Raw genomic sequence first — 15,655 nt, 5'->3', positions numbered from 1 at the left:
TTGGTATGGAGTACTGAAGGCTTCTTTTGATGTAAATGTTTGGTCTTTCACCCAGAATACACTAAGTCTGTAATAGACCTTCGCCCAGAGGATGCGGCACAAGAAAGTGGCATCATGGGAGACAGGAGCAAATCTGTACCAGGTCTCAGTGCAGATATGGTGAGTACTCTTACATTTCCCTTTGTGTGCAGATATGGTGGGTACTCTTACATTTCCTTTGGTCACTATATTAAATTTTAAATATAGAGTTGGCTTCAGTACTCTAAATTGTTTAATTCTTTAGGAAAGGTGAAATGACCCACATTTCTCCCAATTTCTGAAGTAGTACCGCTTCTTGATTTGCTTAAAGAACTGTCTTTGTTATCTCTTACTGTTTGTCACATTTTGGGTATATGGTTGGCTACTCAAATTAATACCTCCTTTTGCTAAAATAGAAAGAGAAGACCAGTGAGATGACTCGACAGGACAACAGCACTTTCTGTGAAAACCTGGAATCCTGAGTTTGATCCCTGGAGCCCACATTAAGATGGAAGGAGAAAAACCTCCATATGTGTGCCATGAATGCATGGCTGAATACATACACATGATAATGATGATGATGATAATGACAGAATATACATACTACTACTACTAATAATAATAATAAAATTAAAAGTATACAAAAAGATGGCTAGAGGGGTTTTCAAATGTGATACTTAGTAATCTCCTATTAAATTATCAAATACTTATATTCTTTTGAGATATGTGGATATATCAAAAACAAGGATATGTATATATATATTCACATGAAACCTCAGAGATTTTGCAACCAATTTTGGTCCTTACTGAAGGAAAGGCATTGGTTTTTGAACCTTGCTTTTATTAACTCTCAAGTCTCTGTTGTTCCAGGAAGAAGAAGAGGAGGAAGAAGAGGATATTGACCATCTGGTGAAGTTGCATCGCCAGAAGCTGGCCAGAGGCAGCATGCAAAGTGGCTCCTCCATGGTATGTTCTATGTGCTTTTGCTCCTTTTCACCCTGGGGTACCAGGGAGGAAAGAAGAGCCAGCCTGCCTAGAGCAGACTCAGGACCTAGTCACTCTTCCTAGGTAAGGGGCTTGTGTTTCTTTGTTCCCTATCCTCACTTGAGAGCTTAGGTGCTCAGTGTAACTTCTAGATGACTTCCTGAACCTCTGATCTGGAGGTTCTCCAAGAAGGACGGAAGACTCTGGCCACTCTTTTACCATGGCTTGTGAAAAGTATCTGTAACTCCTCTGAAAGGATAACCAGGCCATGAAGTAAACAAGACCACATTATCTTAAGCTGTCCCCTGTTCTTACACTAAACACGTGTAGGTGGCACAGAAAAGACCTTTGCCAGATTGCCACCAAGGTCTGGATAGGGTACAATATGAAGCAGCCTCATGAACATTTTTGGGACTTTTGCCAATCAGGGCCTATATCTATCACAAGTAAAAAAGATTTCTATTTAGGCGAACAGATTTGGGAAGAGGAGTAATTTAATTTTCACCTTCACACTGGAAGAAAATGTAGAGCTCACCTCATATACCTGACTGCTACCAGAGAGGTGGCTGCCTTTATATTTCCAGTGGTGGCTCTCCTGCTGCTCTCTGTTCTTGCCCAATCTCTTTCCTCTCTATATATTGCTACATAGAAGGTAGATAGCTAAGGCCCCATTTTAAACTGGTAGCTAACACCTTCTAGCCAATGTTGCAACATACATAACACACACCACAGATGGGCTTAGCTGTACCTTACCTCCTTACTCCTTTTCACAATTCTACAGATGGGGAAAATCATCAATAGATTGTGTAAAATGAGGGGGAAAGAGACACTACGAGTCTGTGTGTGCCAGGAGATGAATTACTGACCCAAACAATTTTGGATGTGCCATTGGCACTGACTTGCCCTCTGGGTAAAAGACTATTGGCAGTACTGGCTCCTTGCAGGCCCTTCTGAGACTTTTGGCTTCATCATGAGGGAAGACGGGAGCAATTGGGGATGTGGAGTGCATCTTCCTTAGACCTCTGTTATTGCTTTCCCGTCAGAGCACCATTGGCAGCATGATGAGTATCTATAGTGAAGCTGGTGATTTTGGGAACATCTCTGTAACTGGCAAGATCGTCTTTTCTCTGAGGTTTGAGCAGAAAACACAGACACTGATAATCCATGTAAAGGAGTGCCACCAGCTAGCCTATGCTGATGAAGCAAAGAAGCGTTCTAACCCGTGAGTGCTTGGGTTCCTGAGTATTACTTTGACAGGGAAAAGTAGACCTTAGAATCTGTCTGGGTAATCTTGAACCAAAATTATCACTTCTCTGCTTATAGAGTAGTGAAATATGATATACTAAAGGGCTTAGGACTTGGGAAGACCAAGAAAGAAGTTGTTTACATAATGTTTCAACGTATGTTCGCAGGGCAGTAAAGAAGTGATTTTGGTTGTCTTTGGTTTCTAGATACGTAAAGACTTACCTTCTGCCTGACAAGTCCCGCCAAGGAAAAAGAAAAACCAGCATCAAGCGGGACACCATCAATCCACTATATGATGAGACCTTTAGGGTATGTTTCTGAACCTAGAGGGGAGGTTTTGTTTTGTTTTTGTGCCTTTGTGGTGTGACTGTGTCTCTACAACATGGGTAGATGACCATGTCTGTGCCTGACGATTAACTGTGGGTACCTATTCATATTCTGATCTCTTGGGGGAAGAGAACAAATGTGAGTTTGGCTTCCTTGGGTTGTTGTGAGGTTGTTAATTCACATGATCACATAGCTCCTTTTAAAAAGTCATTTGAGGACCTGGAGAGATGATTCATCAGCTAAAAGCTCTTGCTGCTCTTGCAGAGAATCTGAGTTCAAGTCCTAGCACCCATGTGGTGGCTCACAACTGCCTGTAACTCCACTTCTAAGAGATCTAATGTCATATTTTGGCCTTGGTGGGCATCTACATGCATGCAATGCACATAAATATACCCAGGCACACAGTCACATAAAACAAAATAAATATATAATCTTTTTAGAAAGATTATATCTTGAGGGCCAGCAAGATGATTTAGCAGGTAAAGTCTGAAAATCTGAGCTCTGTTCTTCAGATCTACATGGTAGAAAGAGACAGCTTGACTCCCACAATCTGTCCTCCGATCTCCACACTCACACCATGGCATGCTCGTGCGCACACATATAAACATAACATTCATGTACCCACATATGTGTGTGTGCTTGCATACACACACACAGAAAACACACACACACACACACACACACACACAATATGTAATAAAAATTAGAAGTAATTGAAGATAAAAGGAAGGCCCCCTTGGCAATTGTTTGCGGATAGCCTCGAGAAAAATCAAATTTCCCCTGGCTTCCTAAGTTGGGGTTAGTGAAAGAGGAGAAGTCAAAGCTTTGAGTGGAGCAATTCAGAGTGCTTAGGAACTGAAACCATTTGACAGACCACAGGGACAGATTGCTTAGGGTTTGGAAGAATTACTTTTTGAGGAGCTGCTCCTAACTGGCCGCCTTGGGCTGCTTCTTTCCCTTCACAGTATGAGATTTCAGAATCTCTTCTGGCTCAGCGGACTTTGCAATTTTCTGTTTGGCATCATGGTCGTTTTGGCAGAAACACTTTCCTTGGAGAGGCGGAGGTCCACATGGACTCGTGGAAGCTGGATAAGAAGCTGGATCATTGCCTCCCTTTACATGGAAAGGTAGTCTGCCTTAGAGGTCTTCCCCAGCTTGGTTCCCAGGTGGATTGTCTGCAGTGGCCTCTGCTGGTCTGGGTTGGAAGTAGCTTTTCATGTGGTATTCTGTAGAGTTCTACCACACCCTGCTGGCCTTTCTGAGTTTGGCAGTAATTTCAGAGGCTCTTGCAAGGCAATTAGGAGCAATTTCAGGAAGCTACTGCATGCTAAGCTTTTTCCTGCTAACTGTGCAGAACCTGAAGGAATCCTGACATCCTAACTTGCACCTCCTCTCAAATCTAACCTTTGGAGCGTATCCTAATCTGCACCCCTTTCCAAGCTAAACATCCTGCTTTAGAAGTGAGAAGCAAGACCATTTGTGGATCTGCAATGGCTGTCCTCTTGGTTATGTGCACAGGCCAGGAGAATTTTACTTTAGCAAGGGCACCTCAGATCTTAGTGTAGTAAGGTGGCATCATAGTGGTTGGTAGCTTAGTGTGTGTCAGGATTAGAATCTTACTGGGAATCCACTTACCTTCTGCGAGCCACAGTTTAGTCTTCTACAAAATGGTGTAACAGTGTGACTCCCTGTTGCAGGACTGAATGCAAGGCATTCTTGAATATGTAACACATGACAGCTATTTCATAGCTTACTGAAATTCTGGTTACGATAAAAGAGCTACATCAGAGAACTTTAACTGCAATTTCCTATTTATTATAATGAATCAAAGACAAACTTCTTTTCAAGTTATAGCAGTATTTTCAATGTTTCAAACAATGAACAGCACATAGAATATCTGTGGAAAGTTAGTCTAGCAACTTAGAATGGAGCTGCCTCTAGGAAGTGAGCCTGATGTGGAAGAGATTTATTTTTATCTGTTCCATTTCATTCTTGTCTTTTAGTTTTGTTTTACATTTTTGAACTTTTACCTTGCTAAGAATATAAAGTATAAAATGATCTATATATAGAGTTCCAAATTAAAACAATAAAACGTATGTGAAAATAAAGTAAATTTCATTACTTATAGCCATTCTTAACAAGTATTTAAGTATCCTTCTAGAATTTTTATGTTAAGCAGCATATCTATCTATCTATCTATCTATCTATCGTCTTTCTATATATATTATCTATCTATCCATTTATACATATGCATATATACTGTATTCTTTTTGACTCAAGTGAATTCATATTTCTTGTTTTTCATATATATGTATTTATATATAGATATAGATCTTGATTTTAACAATTTATCATAGGCATCCTTATATGCCATTACTTACAGATCTATTATTTTACTTGCTACATAATGTTCTCTCACATTTCTGTATTATACATTTACTTGCCAGTCTCCTACCATTGGGTACTTAAATTGTTTATTTTTTAAAACTATGCTATTGTATATCTTTTGTTCACTACTGGTGGTCCAACCAAGAGCTTCACATATGCTAAACACGTGCTATGACTCTGACCCACCCCATCCCCTGTCTTTTCCTCCTTTGGGGAATGTAATTGTCAAAGAAAGCCCTAGTGGTGAAACAGCTGAGTCAGAGGGCTGTACAGCTAGTAATTTGAGGGCTGTTGCCTTCCAGAAAATTTAGTGACATTACATTTTCCCCCTTTAATAAATTGTCATAAAAACAGGAAAGCAATTACTATCAAAGTAAAACATGCTATTAGAACCTTAGCATTTGCTATGAAAATCATTTTCCCAGTGACCTGGATTTTATGTAATTATATTGAAAATGTCACTCTAAACCACCTTGAATTGCCATGAAAACAATGTCTTACATCAAAATGGGGGTATTTGCTCTTTGGAAATATTTTCAACAAAATGAAAGTGTGCTGTGGGAACAAACCTGCCATCTACTCAATACTAAACTCTGAATTTTAAGAGCTCACCGAAGTCAACAACCTAGGAAGTAATAAATTGTGTAGATAGTTACATAGTAAAATGCCATCTTGTCTCCTTTAAAAGATTTTAGTAACTTGAAATTTCCCTTTATATCTTATATTTAAAACTCTATCAGATTATTCTACCATAGTGTTATTTAATATGGAAGCTATATTGCTATCATAAAGTCAGGTTTTTAAAACAAAATTTTTAATTAAAAATTATGTGTTTCTTTTTAACTTCAGCAATCTATATTTAACGTTTCTGGAAGGTTTTTTTTTATTCTCCAACAATCCATGTGCTGTTATTTTGTTTTCTCTTGCTAACAATCCCCTCCCACTTCTTGTTTATCTTCCCCATAGGTTAAGCTTATATATTCTGGATCTGCAGTAAGTCTATTGAAACATAGGAGATTATACCTACCAGTATCAGTTTGCTCAGTGGTGAGAACCTAGCTTAGCCCAACCTCAAGGAACATGGGCAGGTGAAAGGGCGTCTCTAGATTGTGCCAGTTTGTGCTGGGAAAACTGGAGCATAAAGGAAGTGACACCACGTGAGCCAAGAGAGTGAAGTTGTTCTGACTCCCAGAGTTACTTGCTTTCTGTCCCTGACATATGTTCATTCATTGTTATATTCATCCAGTCAACATGGGATGCCTGTGTAAACTAGGTACTATGCTCTGTATTGGCCTTTCTAGGATGAACAGAAATAAGATTCTGGCACACTGGTTCTAGTGATGGTTCTTAACTAAGAATATGTAAGTCAGGAGCTGAGGATATATCTCAGTGGTAGTGTATATGCTTAGCGGGTGAGGCCCTGGGCTTGGCACTCAACACTGAAGCAAACAAGCAAACTGTGAAATATTAAAACCTGTGTAGCAGACTAGTACCTAACCTCCAAATCTGTACAACTCCCACCACCCTTTAAAGTACTTTTTGCGTTTAAAAATCAGATGTGTCTCTTTTTCACAAACAGGACACTATTGGTGATGATAGGGTAAGTAGGAAAGGTCTTTTGTCTTTCCCCAGTCTGTTCTCCCTGCTGTTAGATTGTTCTTCACTTTTTGGATTTTTTTTGTCCAGTCTAGTGGTAAAAAGCATGGGCTCTGGAACCAGTGTGTCTGAATCTGAATCGTAGGTCTGCTAATTATTAGATGTACATCTGTGGGAAAATGACTTAACCTCTCTGTTTCTTTATTCAGTAGCCCATAAAATAATTTCATAGTTATTACTCTAAGTATTAAATAAATGATATGTTTATCCTACTAACAACACTCTCTGGCAAATAGTAAGAGCTATGTTACAGATAGTAGTAAATACATTACACAGTATAGTTCACATGTATAGTTTTAATACATTTTCTGTTTATGTTTAATATAAGATAGATTTTTTACTTCTTGTTTTGTTCACTTAACAGTAAATATACCTTTTATATTTTCCCTTTTCAGAAAGTATAAATTCAGTATAGTCTTATTTTAGGATATAAATGAAATCATAGATTTAGAATTATTTTACCCAACATTTATAAGGTGGATATTTTCTAGGCATATAACTAATATGTGTTATATTCAACCAGGATTTGAAATTAAAAAACAGCAACACTTCTAGGAACAATTGACACATAGCAAGGATAGGTAGCATGACTGGAATCATTGGCTCCATTTTTTTGGTGACTTTTTAAATTTAAATTAGAAACAAGCTTATTTTACATGGCAATTCCAGTCCCCTCTCCCTCTCCTCCTCCCCTGACCCCCACTGACCTCCTATCCCATCCCCTTTCTACTCCCCTGGGAGGGTGAGGCCTTCCATGGGGGATCTTCAAAGTCTGTCATATCATTTGGAGCAGGACTTAGGCCCTCCCCTGTGTGTCTCATTGGTTCCATTTTAACTGGCTAAATTGTAAGAGGAAGCCCATGTTCAAGCTATGATTGAGGAGAGGAATGGAGACTGCTTTCTTTTTCGCATTGACCTTTCTTAACTTGCACTTGGGCTATCAGAGATAGCTTGTGTTCTTTCTGATAACCTCATGCCCCATGTCACATGAAGATGTTAAAATCACTCTTAACCCTGCTTATGTTCACTGATACTAAGATTGCTTCCACTTTTTGGCCCCTACTAACAATGCTGGTAGCAAGATTCTTAATGATATGTCATTCATTCTTTTGAAAGTTTGTGTGGCCACCTTGTTGGCATACCTGTGGAATCTAGTGGCCATATCCCCAGAATACATGATACTGAGCTGCTGTAGAATTATAGCCATTAAAGAGGGACCATCTCAGGCCAAGAGCCTGTTCTTGGGTTCATTTTATTTCTTTATTTTCTTCCTTATTTTTGAGATAGTGTCTGGCTACCTATGTATTCTAGACTGCCATCAAACGTGTGATCCTTTCGCTTCAGCCTGCCCAGGGCTGGGATTATAGAGGTGTACCACTACAGCCACCTATGGGAACAACTCTGTAACCCTCTCAGGAGGAGGCCCAGTGTTTCCTGGGGACCTGATTTCACTTGTTGGGTTTCCCTATGTTTCAGATCAGTGCTGAGTCCTCACCTGGCTTGCCAGCACACAAAGGCGAGTTGGTGGTTTCATTGAAATACATCCCAGCCTCCAAACTCCCTGTTGGAGGTGACCGGAAAAAGAGTGAGTTTTCTTTGCGTCCCTGAATTCAATTCTTAGCTTCTGTACAGGGTCCATGAAAGATTGGTATGGGCTCGTTTGCTAAGGCAGGCTGGGATATTTCCTGGATCTTCTAGGCAGGAGTCACTTCCTAAGGAAGCCTTTAACCTCTCTCAACTGGAAGGAAATGCCTTGGTGCTGACATTCCTTGTAGATGACTTTTAAGCTGTTAGTGTGATTTGGTCTTGTTCCATCTGTGTCAAGCTACTAAGAAGGCAGAAGAGAACCGGGGCTTTGTGACTGAGAAAGATGCTTGGAAGGCATGGTAAACTATGGGGAGTGCAGGGCTGAGTCACTAACATAGCCAGCATGGTGCTGATGACTGGGGATACATAGATGAGAGAGATATGGTACTTGTCCTTTGAGGACATGTTTTGTTTTATTTATTCAGAAAGGTAATCATGTGCCCCAACCACCCATCTATGAGGGAGATGGAGAGAGCTTTGTTTGAGGAAGTAATATTGAGACTGGACTTTGAGATTTTTTTTGGTTTAACGAGATAGGGTTTCTCTATATTGTTTTGGAGTCCAGCCCGGCCTTGAACTCACAGAGATCCGCCTGCCTCTGCCTCCCGAGTGCTGGGATTAAAGACGTGCCACCACTGCCCGGTGTGAGCTTTGAGATTTTTACCAGGTACAAAAGAAGGGAAGGTGAAAGAGAGGAGCAGTTCTGGAAGAAGGAACAGGACTAGCATAGGTTCTTAAAGAGCTTGGTAGCTGGATGAGATGGTACATGGCTATTGTCCCAGCACTTTGGAGGTTAAGTCAGGAGGATTGCCATGAAATTTCAGGCTGGATAGGTCATATACTAAATAATAGGCCAGACTTGGCTATAAAGTGAGGCCCCATAAAAAAAATGAGAATGTAAAACAAAAAGAAAAGCAAAACTATATAAAAAGTATAGGCGGGGGATACAGTTCAGTTTATAACGTGCTTGCATAGCATGTATAAGGGCCTCTGTTGTATGCAGGGAACGTTGCATAAACTGATACTTCGGAGGTAGTCAGGAGGGTCAGGAATTGAAGGTTATCATCAGGCCAGCTAAGTAGTGAATTTGAGACCAGCCTGGGCTACATGAGACCCTGTGTCCAAAAAAAGCCCATTCTCTATATGCCTGGTAAATGTAGTTTTAGGTCAGCTATCAGGAGTATGTTCCCAGTTATAGTAGAGCTAGAGTTATGGTGTGAATGTGTATGTGTATGAGTATAGCTGGGATTGGAGATGAGTCTGGAGCCAAGTGAAAAAGAAAAAGACCTTGAGTGAAAAGTTAAACTTGGTCTGCTGGCAATGGCAAACCAAAGCTCTTTTTTTCCAAAAACAAAATGCCTTTAGCAAAGTTTAATGTAGAAAATTTGAGGGATCAATAGGTCCCAAGGAGGGTGTGCAGAAATGACTAGAAAAGAAGCAAGGAACAAACCTGTGGGAACAGCAATATTTTAAAGGATGAAGAGATGGAAAATGTCAGTGAAGGAGAGGGTTATCGGGATGTTAAAAAGCCAGCAAGAGTTTGAAGAAGAGGTGGCCAGGAACTCTCAGCTTCTCTCAACACTACAGGCAGCCAGGCCACATGATGCCTGAGAAGACACAGCTTGTTAAGATTGGGCTGGAAGACATTAGTGAACTCTGATTTCACAAGAGACTAGGCTGAGTGAAGGAGATGGAGAAGCAGAGGTGATGAGCATGATGAGCATGGTCATTGTCAGTCAGGGGAATTGGTCATGGTGAGAGGAGAAAAAGGCAGAGAACAGGATCCAGAAGGGAGGTTTCTTTGCAAGTAGATATTTTTTTAAAGAAACAGTAAGATTAGCCTGTATTCAGACAGAGGGCAAGGCATCAGTCCAGGGAAAGGGATATTTAAGGTGGTAAGTGAGGGTAGAACTTGATGGTGCTCTGGTGAGGCCTGTGTGGTGAGGGTTGAGGTCAAGAACTCAGCAGAGGAGTTCCTTCCTGCTGTAATTGCTTAGCAAATGCCAGGCAGCTTTGCCTCTTGGAGCTTCAGTTGACTCATGTATAATATGAGGACAATCATAGTGTGTATCTTATAGGACTACTTGGGGGCATTAAATGCTTAAGGTAGTTCTCGGCAAGTTTGCAATGAGCACTTGTTGCTGTTGGGATTATTAATTGAGGTCTTACTGCTGATGCCGGGCACTGTGCTAGGAACACAGGACACAGGAACGATTCAGTTAAGGAGTTTGCGGTATTCCAAAGCAAGGAAAGGACGTGCTATACGGTTAAAGCGCAGGGCACACGTGGTGGTGTGGTGGCTCACTTGCAATGGCTGACATCCCTTACAGGTAAAGGTGGGGAAGGGGGAGAACTCCAGGTGTGGATCAAAGAAGCCAAGAACCTGACTGCTGCCAAATCAGGAGGGACTTCAGACAGCTTTGTCAAGGGGTGAGTCCCTGGACCAGCACCTAACCATCTATAACACAGGACAAGCAAGTTAGCGGGGAACTCAATTGAATTTCCCTCTGTAGATCCTGCCCTTGTCCTACCAGCCTCAGCTTTGTTTCTGAAATTAGGTCATGGTGAAACCTCCACCCCTACCTTTGCACTGGTCTGAGATCAGTTTGGTCTCAACAGTGGTGCTAGTTTTCAAAGAGGAGGGCGATAGACAGATAGGGCCTGACTTTCTCAGACTAGTCCTCTTCCTGAATCCTAGATGGACAGTCCATGGTCCCTGACTGGATTCAGGGTTCAAGGCTCTGTTGTTCATAATTTTTAAGTAGTATAAGCTTCGTCTATAGTGGGGGGTGATTTACCGACTTAAACTCCCTGAGAAGTCATGGTTGACTAAGCTAATTCATATTAGTAATTGTTTCATTTACCTTGTATGAGAGAAGTGGAACCACATGTTTAAAGCCATCCTTGGTGGAACATAGGCCAGAGCATGGCTAACATATTCATTTTCTCTCCAGGTTAAAGGAGTGGATAATCTAGTGGAAGTAGTGGGAAATCTGCATCAGCACATTCAAAGGAGGGCTTGTGCACACTGGGACCTGGGTGCTGGCTTGCCATCCTGGGCTAGGCCTGTGGTAGGGGCAAGGGGAATGTAGGCATATCGCCGGATTGAGTAGGTGTTGATAACTCCCCACCCTCTGCCAGATACCTCCTTCCCATGAGGAACAAGGCCAGTAAGCGTAAAACTCCTGTGATGAAGAAGACCCTGAATCCCCACTACAACCATACATTTGTCTACAATGGTGTGAGGCTGGAAGATCTACAACACATGTGCCTGGAACTGACTGTATGGGACCGGGAGCCCCTGGCCAGCAATGACTTCCTGGGAGGGGTCAGGCTGGGTGTTGGCACTGGTGAGACTCCCTTCAATCCGATCATCACCTTTTCTCAAAGGCCTTTTGTCTATCTTACGCTTCCTACCTCTTGCCCTCCATGATATATAAAGATCTTTTCTGACAGAAATTTTCTTCCTTTATGAAAACATCCAACAAGTACTTACTGAGTTCCTGCTACTTGATAGGCCTATGTACAGAAAGGTGATCCTGAAAGTCAAGAACATCATCATCTTCCCACAAAAGAAGATCAAAAAGCTACGTAAATACCTGACTTGTGATTCCTGTCTTCTATCTTGGTGTACTGAGAAGGGTCCTTTGTCAGCAAATCCTTACTCTCCAAGGATTCTGACTTACTCCTCGCTTCTCAGTGGTTCTTTGTCTGTAGTCTATGCTTCTTCTGTATGATCGATTTCATTTGATTTGGCTATTGAAGGGGAACACACACATGCTTTGGTGATACCTACTTCTTTGTTTCTTTCTTTGTTTTGAGACAGGGAATCATAGAGTCCAGATTGGCTTCGAACTTCTGATACTTGTTACTTCTGTCACTCAAGTACTCAGATAGTGCACATGCACCAACATGCTCAGCCTAATTTTGTTTAAACAGTAAATCTTCCATTGGCCACACTCTCCCTCCACTCTAAAAAGAGTTTCCTGACCTTTCCTTCAATTCTCAGTCCATTGTGATATGGCAGCTATACTTCTACTCTTCTGAGTCATTATTCCTGCCAAACTGAGGTTATTATCTCTCTAGGATTCCCAAGAACTACGTAATAGAGCAGATTACTCCCATTTTCTTGAAATTCTTACCACTTCTTGACTCCCTGTGACTCCATCACACCATTTCTCAATTTCCTTCATGGATTCTTTGTTCTGTACTTTTGTATTCAAACTTTAAATGATGCTGATCTCTGGGCTTGGGTTTAGATGCTCTTTTTTTCTCTTTTTATAGTCTTGATCAGGCCCATCCAACCTTTTGACATTGTGATATCATGAAATTTTCAAGTACAGTATTTACACTCAGGAGCTGTGCAATCTGGTTATCAAGTAATCACACAAAGTAAAAAGAACTTCGTTGTTTTAATTAGTTATGATTTTTGTGTTGGGCCAAATTCATAGCTTTCCTTAGCTCCATGCAGCTCTGCTTGAACATATCTGCTAGATTCATTCTTATGGCCTCAACTACTAATCGTGTATGAATAACTAGCAGAAAGCATCTATAATATATTTACACATGTAAGCTACTTCATGTCCCTGTGTAAAATCCTTTGGTGACTTTCTCCCATCTCAGAAATTCTTAAGTCTGCAGACCCCACATAATCTGGACTCTTCCTTTCTTATCCTTCCTGTATCATTTTCTCGCTCACTCATTGTGTTTCAATCACCATAGCTTTTACTTTGCTCTCCAAATATGCCAAGTTACTTCCTACATTGGAACTTTATAATGATTATCTTTCCTATTCTTATGTAAGCTGCCTAAGGTCAGGGACATTTTTGTTGTGTTCACACTGCATCCACAAACTAGCATAGAGTAGGCACTTAGGAAATGTTCATTGAATGAATGAATTACTATACAAAAAATTGAGGAGGAAGATCACATAATGCTAACTTTGGGCCCAGAATTTACAGCTATAGAGAAGGGTATTCAGAGCTTGGGAATGGTTATGCATGCCTCTGAGCTCAGCACTTGGCAGGCAGAGACAGGAAGATTGCCACAAGTTCAAGGTCAGCCAGGATTCCAGAGAGAGAGAAGGTTTGAAATTTTTAAATATGTTAAGGGCCTATGTGTACTCTAGTTATTAAACAGCCCATTGCCTTTTTACTGTGTATGCAATAAACTATTCTTTAAAAAATTTAAGTAAAATTGCTAATGACAGAAGGGTAGCAGTTCTGGTATGGGTTGTCAGATACCAGAGCTCTGAAAAAGCCACTAAAAACAATCCCCTATTGACATTGTGCCATTGCAAGTCCCATTTCATCAACCTGCAATCTCCTGATTATCTCTGGGGCACAAGTATTTGTAAACTCAGCTTGCTGTCCCCAGCAGTCTGTCTTCACTGCACATTGTTGCTTTTGGGTTGTCCTTCTTTGCTATATAACCCATTCTCCCTGATGGGCTAGTGGTAGGACTGTGTTCAGCCTCCTCTGGTGTTTCTCCTCAGGGATCAGTAATGGCGAAGTGGTGGACTGGATGGATTCGACTGGTGAAGAAGTGAGCCTGTGGCAGAAGATGCAACAGTACCCAGGGTCTTGGGCAGAAGGAACTCTGCAGCTACGTTCTTCAATGGTCAAACAGAACCTGGGTGTCTGAGTCGCTATCTTTATTTTCAGGTGCAAGCCTGGTCAGTCCAAGCCAAAGGAAGCTAAGCAACCACAGGGAGAGATTGCTAATTTAATGTGTGTGCATGTATTTATATAAACATGTATTCTGCAGATCTTAATTTGCTAGATAGTGCGGCACAGATGTGTTCCTCCCTTTAAAGCAGCCCAAGAATAAGGGTCTTTTCAAATGGTTTTTATTTATGTATAGTCTAGTGCATTTTCAGAGTACATAGTTGCCTCTACCTTTCTGTTGTTTAATTAAGTTTAAAAACCCTTTACAGAAACTCTCTACCTTCTATCTTGCTATCATTGCTCCTACTTTCCCTGGAAGTATGGCTGCTTTTGGCAGTAGTTCTAGTTTGTGGTTCTAGATCAAAGGCCAAGGCTCTTGGAAGAAAGGTTTGTTTGTTAAAGACAGTACACTGTGGGAGAGGAATTTATAGCCAGTCCTTCCCCTCCAGTTTGTTTTTTTATCTCATCATCTATCTTGATATATTTTTAGAACTTGCTTTTTAGCTTTTCTTGTTTTTAGGCAATTTCCACCTTGCGTTGAAATGCAGTGAAAATTCCCCAGCTCCTTCTCAGACCTTTGGGGATCCCTTATAATGGAGTCACTTTAGAAAAATCACTTTAATTAGGCAATGGCCTTTTCACTGAGACATTAACATGCCATGTGAGACCTACTAGCTGATCCCAGAAGGTCTAAGTGACACTGAATAAAGTTTTTCACAGTCCATTCTGAGTGACTCTGAATAAAGTTTTCACAGTCCATTCTGAGTTCTCTCTTTTCAACTGTTACCGCACTTGTTGAAGAGGGATTTCCTTATTTCCCTAAAGGAAGATGAGACATCTTCACTCTCATGTACTATAGCTTTCTTTAAGTTTGTGTCTAGGGTGTGCTGCTACATAGAACATAGTCTGTATACCTCTGTTTCAGCCAGAAGGGCCAAAGACTGTCTAAACCATACAGTGCTCGCCTAGGCTGGGGATTAATACCACCCTATGAAAACATGGATGGAATCGCCCAACTATTCTGACTTTTGATCTAACATATTTTCAGTTCCCGTTTTTTTGGTTGTTGCCTAAATTTGACCTACGGGTAACAGGGGAATAGTGTGTTGAGACTTAAAAGAGAGATCTAACAAGCTTTCATTTTCTGCTACTCACTATTCTAAACTGGACTTTTCATTCATAGTGGTCTATCTATACAGAGGTGTGTGTGGAAGGTGTCTGTGCCAGAGAAGAAATGCCTGTTAATGAAGTCAGCTGTGAATTGACTTTTCCTGTAAGGTCCCTGGATTACAGGCAGCTGGGGTAGTTAAGATCATATGTGTCAATTGGATAGAATGTTTTTCAAAGATCCCTTCAACATGGATTGATACTGTAATGGAAGCCTAACTCAAGAGTCCTGGCTTATACTTGTTCTTTGGCATTCCTCCCCAACATGCATGTGTGTTTCAATAAAGCTTTCTCACTTGAGTGTTTATACTTTGAGTTCAGCAGATGCTTTAGTCTCTGATGCCTTGAACTATTATTGCCACTTCCATTCATAGCTTGAAGGTCAGAACCAGAATAATAAATGCACCTCACTATACTGGAAGAAAATCTGCCTTTTCCCACACTGCTGTCTGATATCTTTGTTGAGTCCTTATTCCTTGTCCTATATGTTTGAAATCTAAAAGTAGCATTACTCTTTTCCCTCTCAGATGCCAATAGAAGTTGGCCCTTGGTTTTGTAGACTGTCCTTTGCTAGAAGAAGAAGAGAGATGTTCACACAGACATGAGGCAACACCTTC

General features: G+C 41.0%; 1 protein-coding gene across 2 annotated transcripts in view; it reads left to right on the top strand.

Moving 5' to 3' along the window:
- Positions 1-15,345, top strand: part of Sytl4 (synaptotagmin like 4) — a 47,651-nt gene extending 32,306 nt beyond the window's left edge. The window contains exons 9-17 of one of the 2 annotated variants that reach the window (XM_005072502.4): positions 56-159; positions 889-984; positions 2,046-2,224; positions 2,454-2,556; positions 3,540-3,701; positions 8,095-8,203; positions 10,536-10,635; positions 11,347-11,555; positions 13,700-15,345. In XM_005072502.4, the coding sequence (XP_005072559.1) occupies positions 56-159; positions 889-984; positions 2,046-2,224; positions 2,454-2,556; positions 3,540-3,701; positions 8,095-8,203; positions 10,536-10,635; positions 11,347-11,555; positions 13,700-13,848 (1,211 nt within the window). In that variant the 3' untranslated portion in view covers positions 13,849-15,345. The remainder of the gene's footprint in view (positions 1-55; positions 160-888; positions 985-2,045; positions 2,225-2,453; positions 2,557-3,539; positions 3,702-8,094; positions 8,204-10,535; positions 10,636-11,346; positions 11,556-13,699) is intronic. The other variant, XM_013115173.3, reaches the window with a different exon arrangement.
- The last annotated feature ends 310 nt before the right edge of the window (positions 15,346-15,655 follow it).

The sequence above is a fragment of the Mesocricetus auratus genome, unplaced genomic scaffold, assembly GCF_017639785.1.
Source record: "Mesocricetus auratus isolate SY011 unplaced genomic scaffold, BCM_Maur_2.0 Super-Scaffold_100003, whole genome shotgun sequence".
In the NCBI taxonomy this organism is placed as follows: domain Eukaryota; kingdom Metazoa; phylum Chordata; class Mammalia; order Rodentia; family Cricetidae; genus Mesocricetus; species Mesocricetus auratus.
The sequence above is the reverse complement of the archived record's forward strand: the minus strand, read 5'-3'. Positions and strand labels throughout refer to the sequence as shown.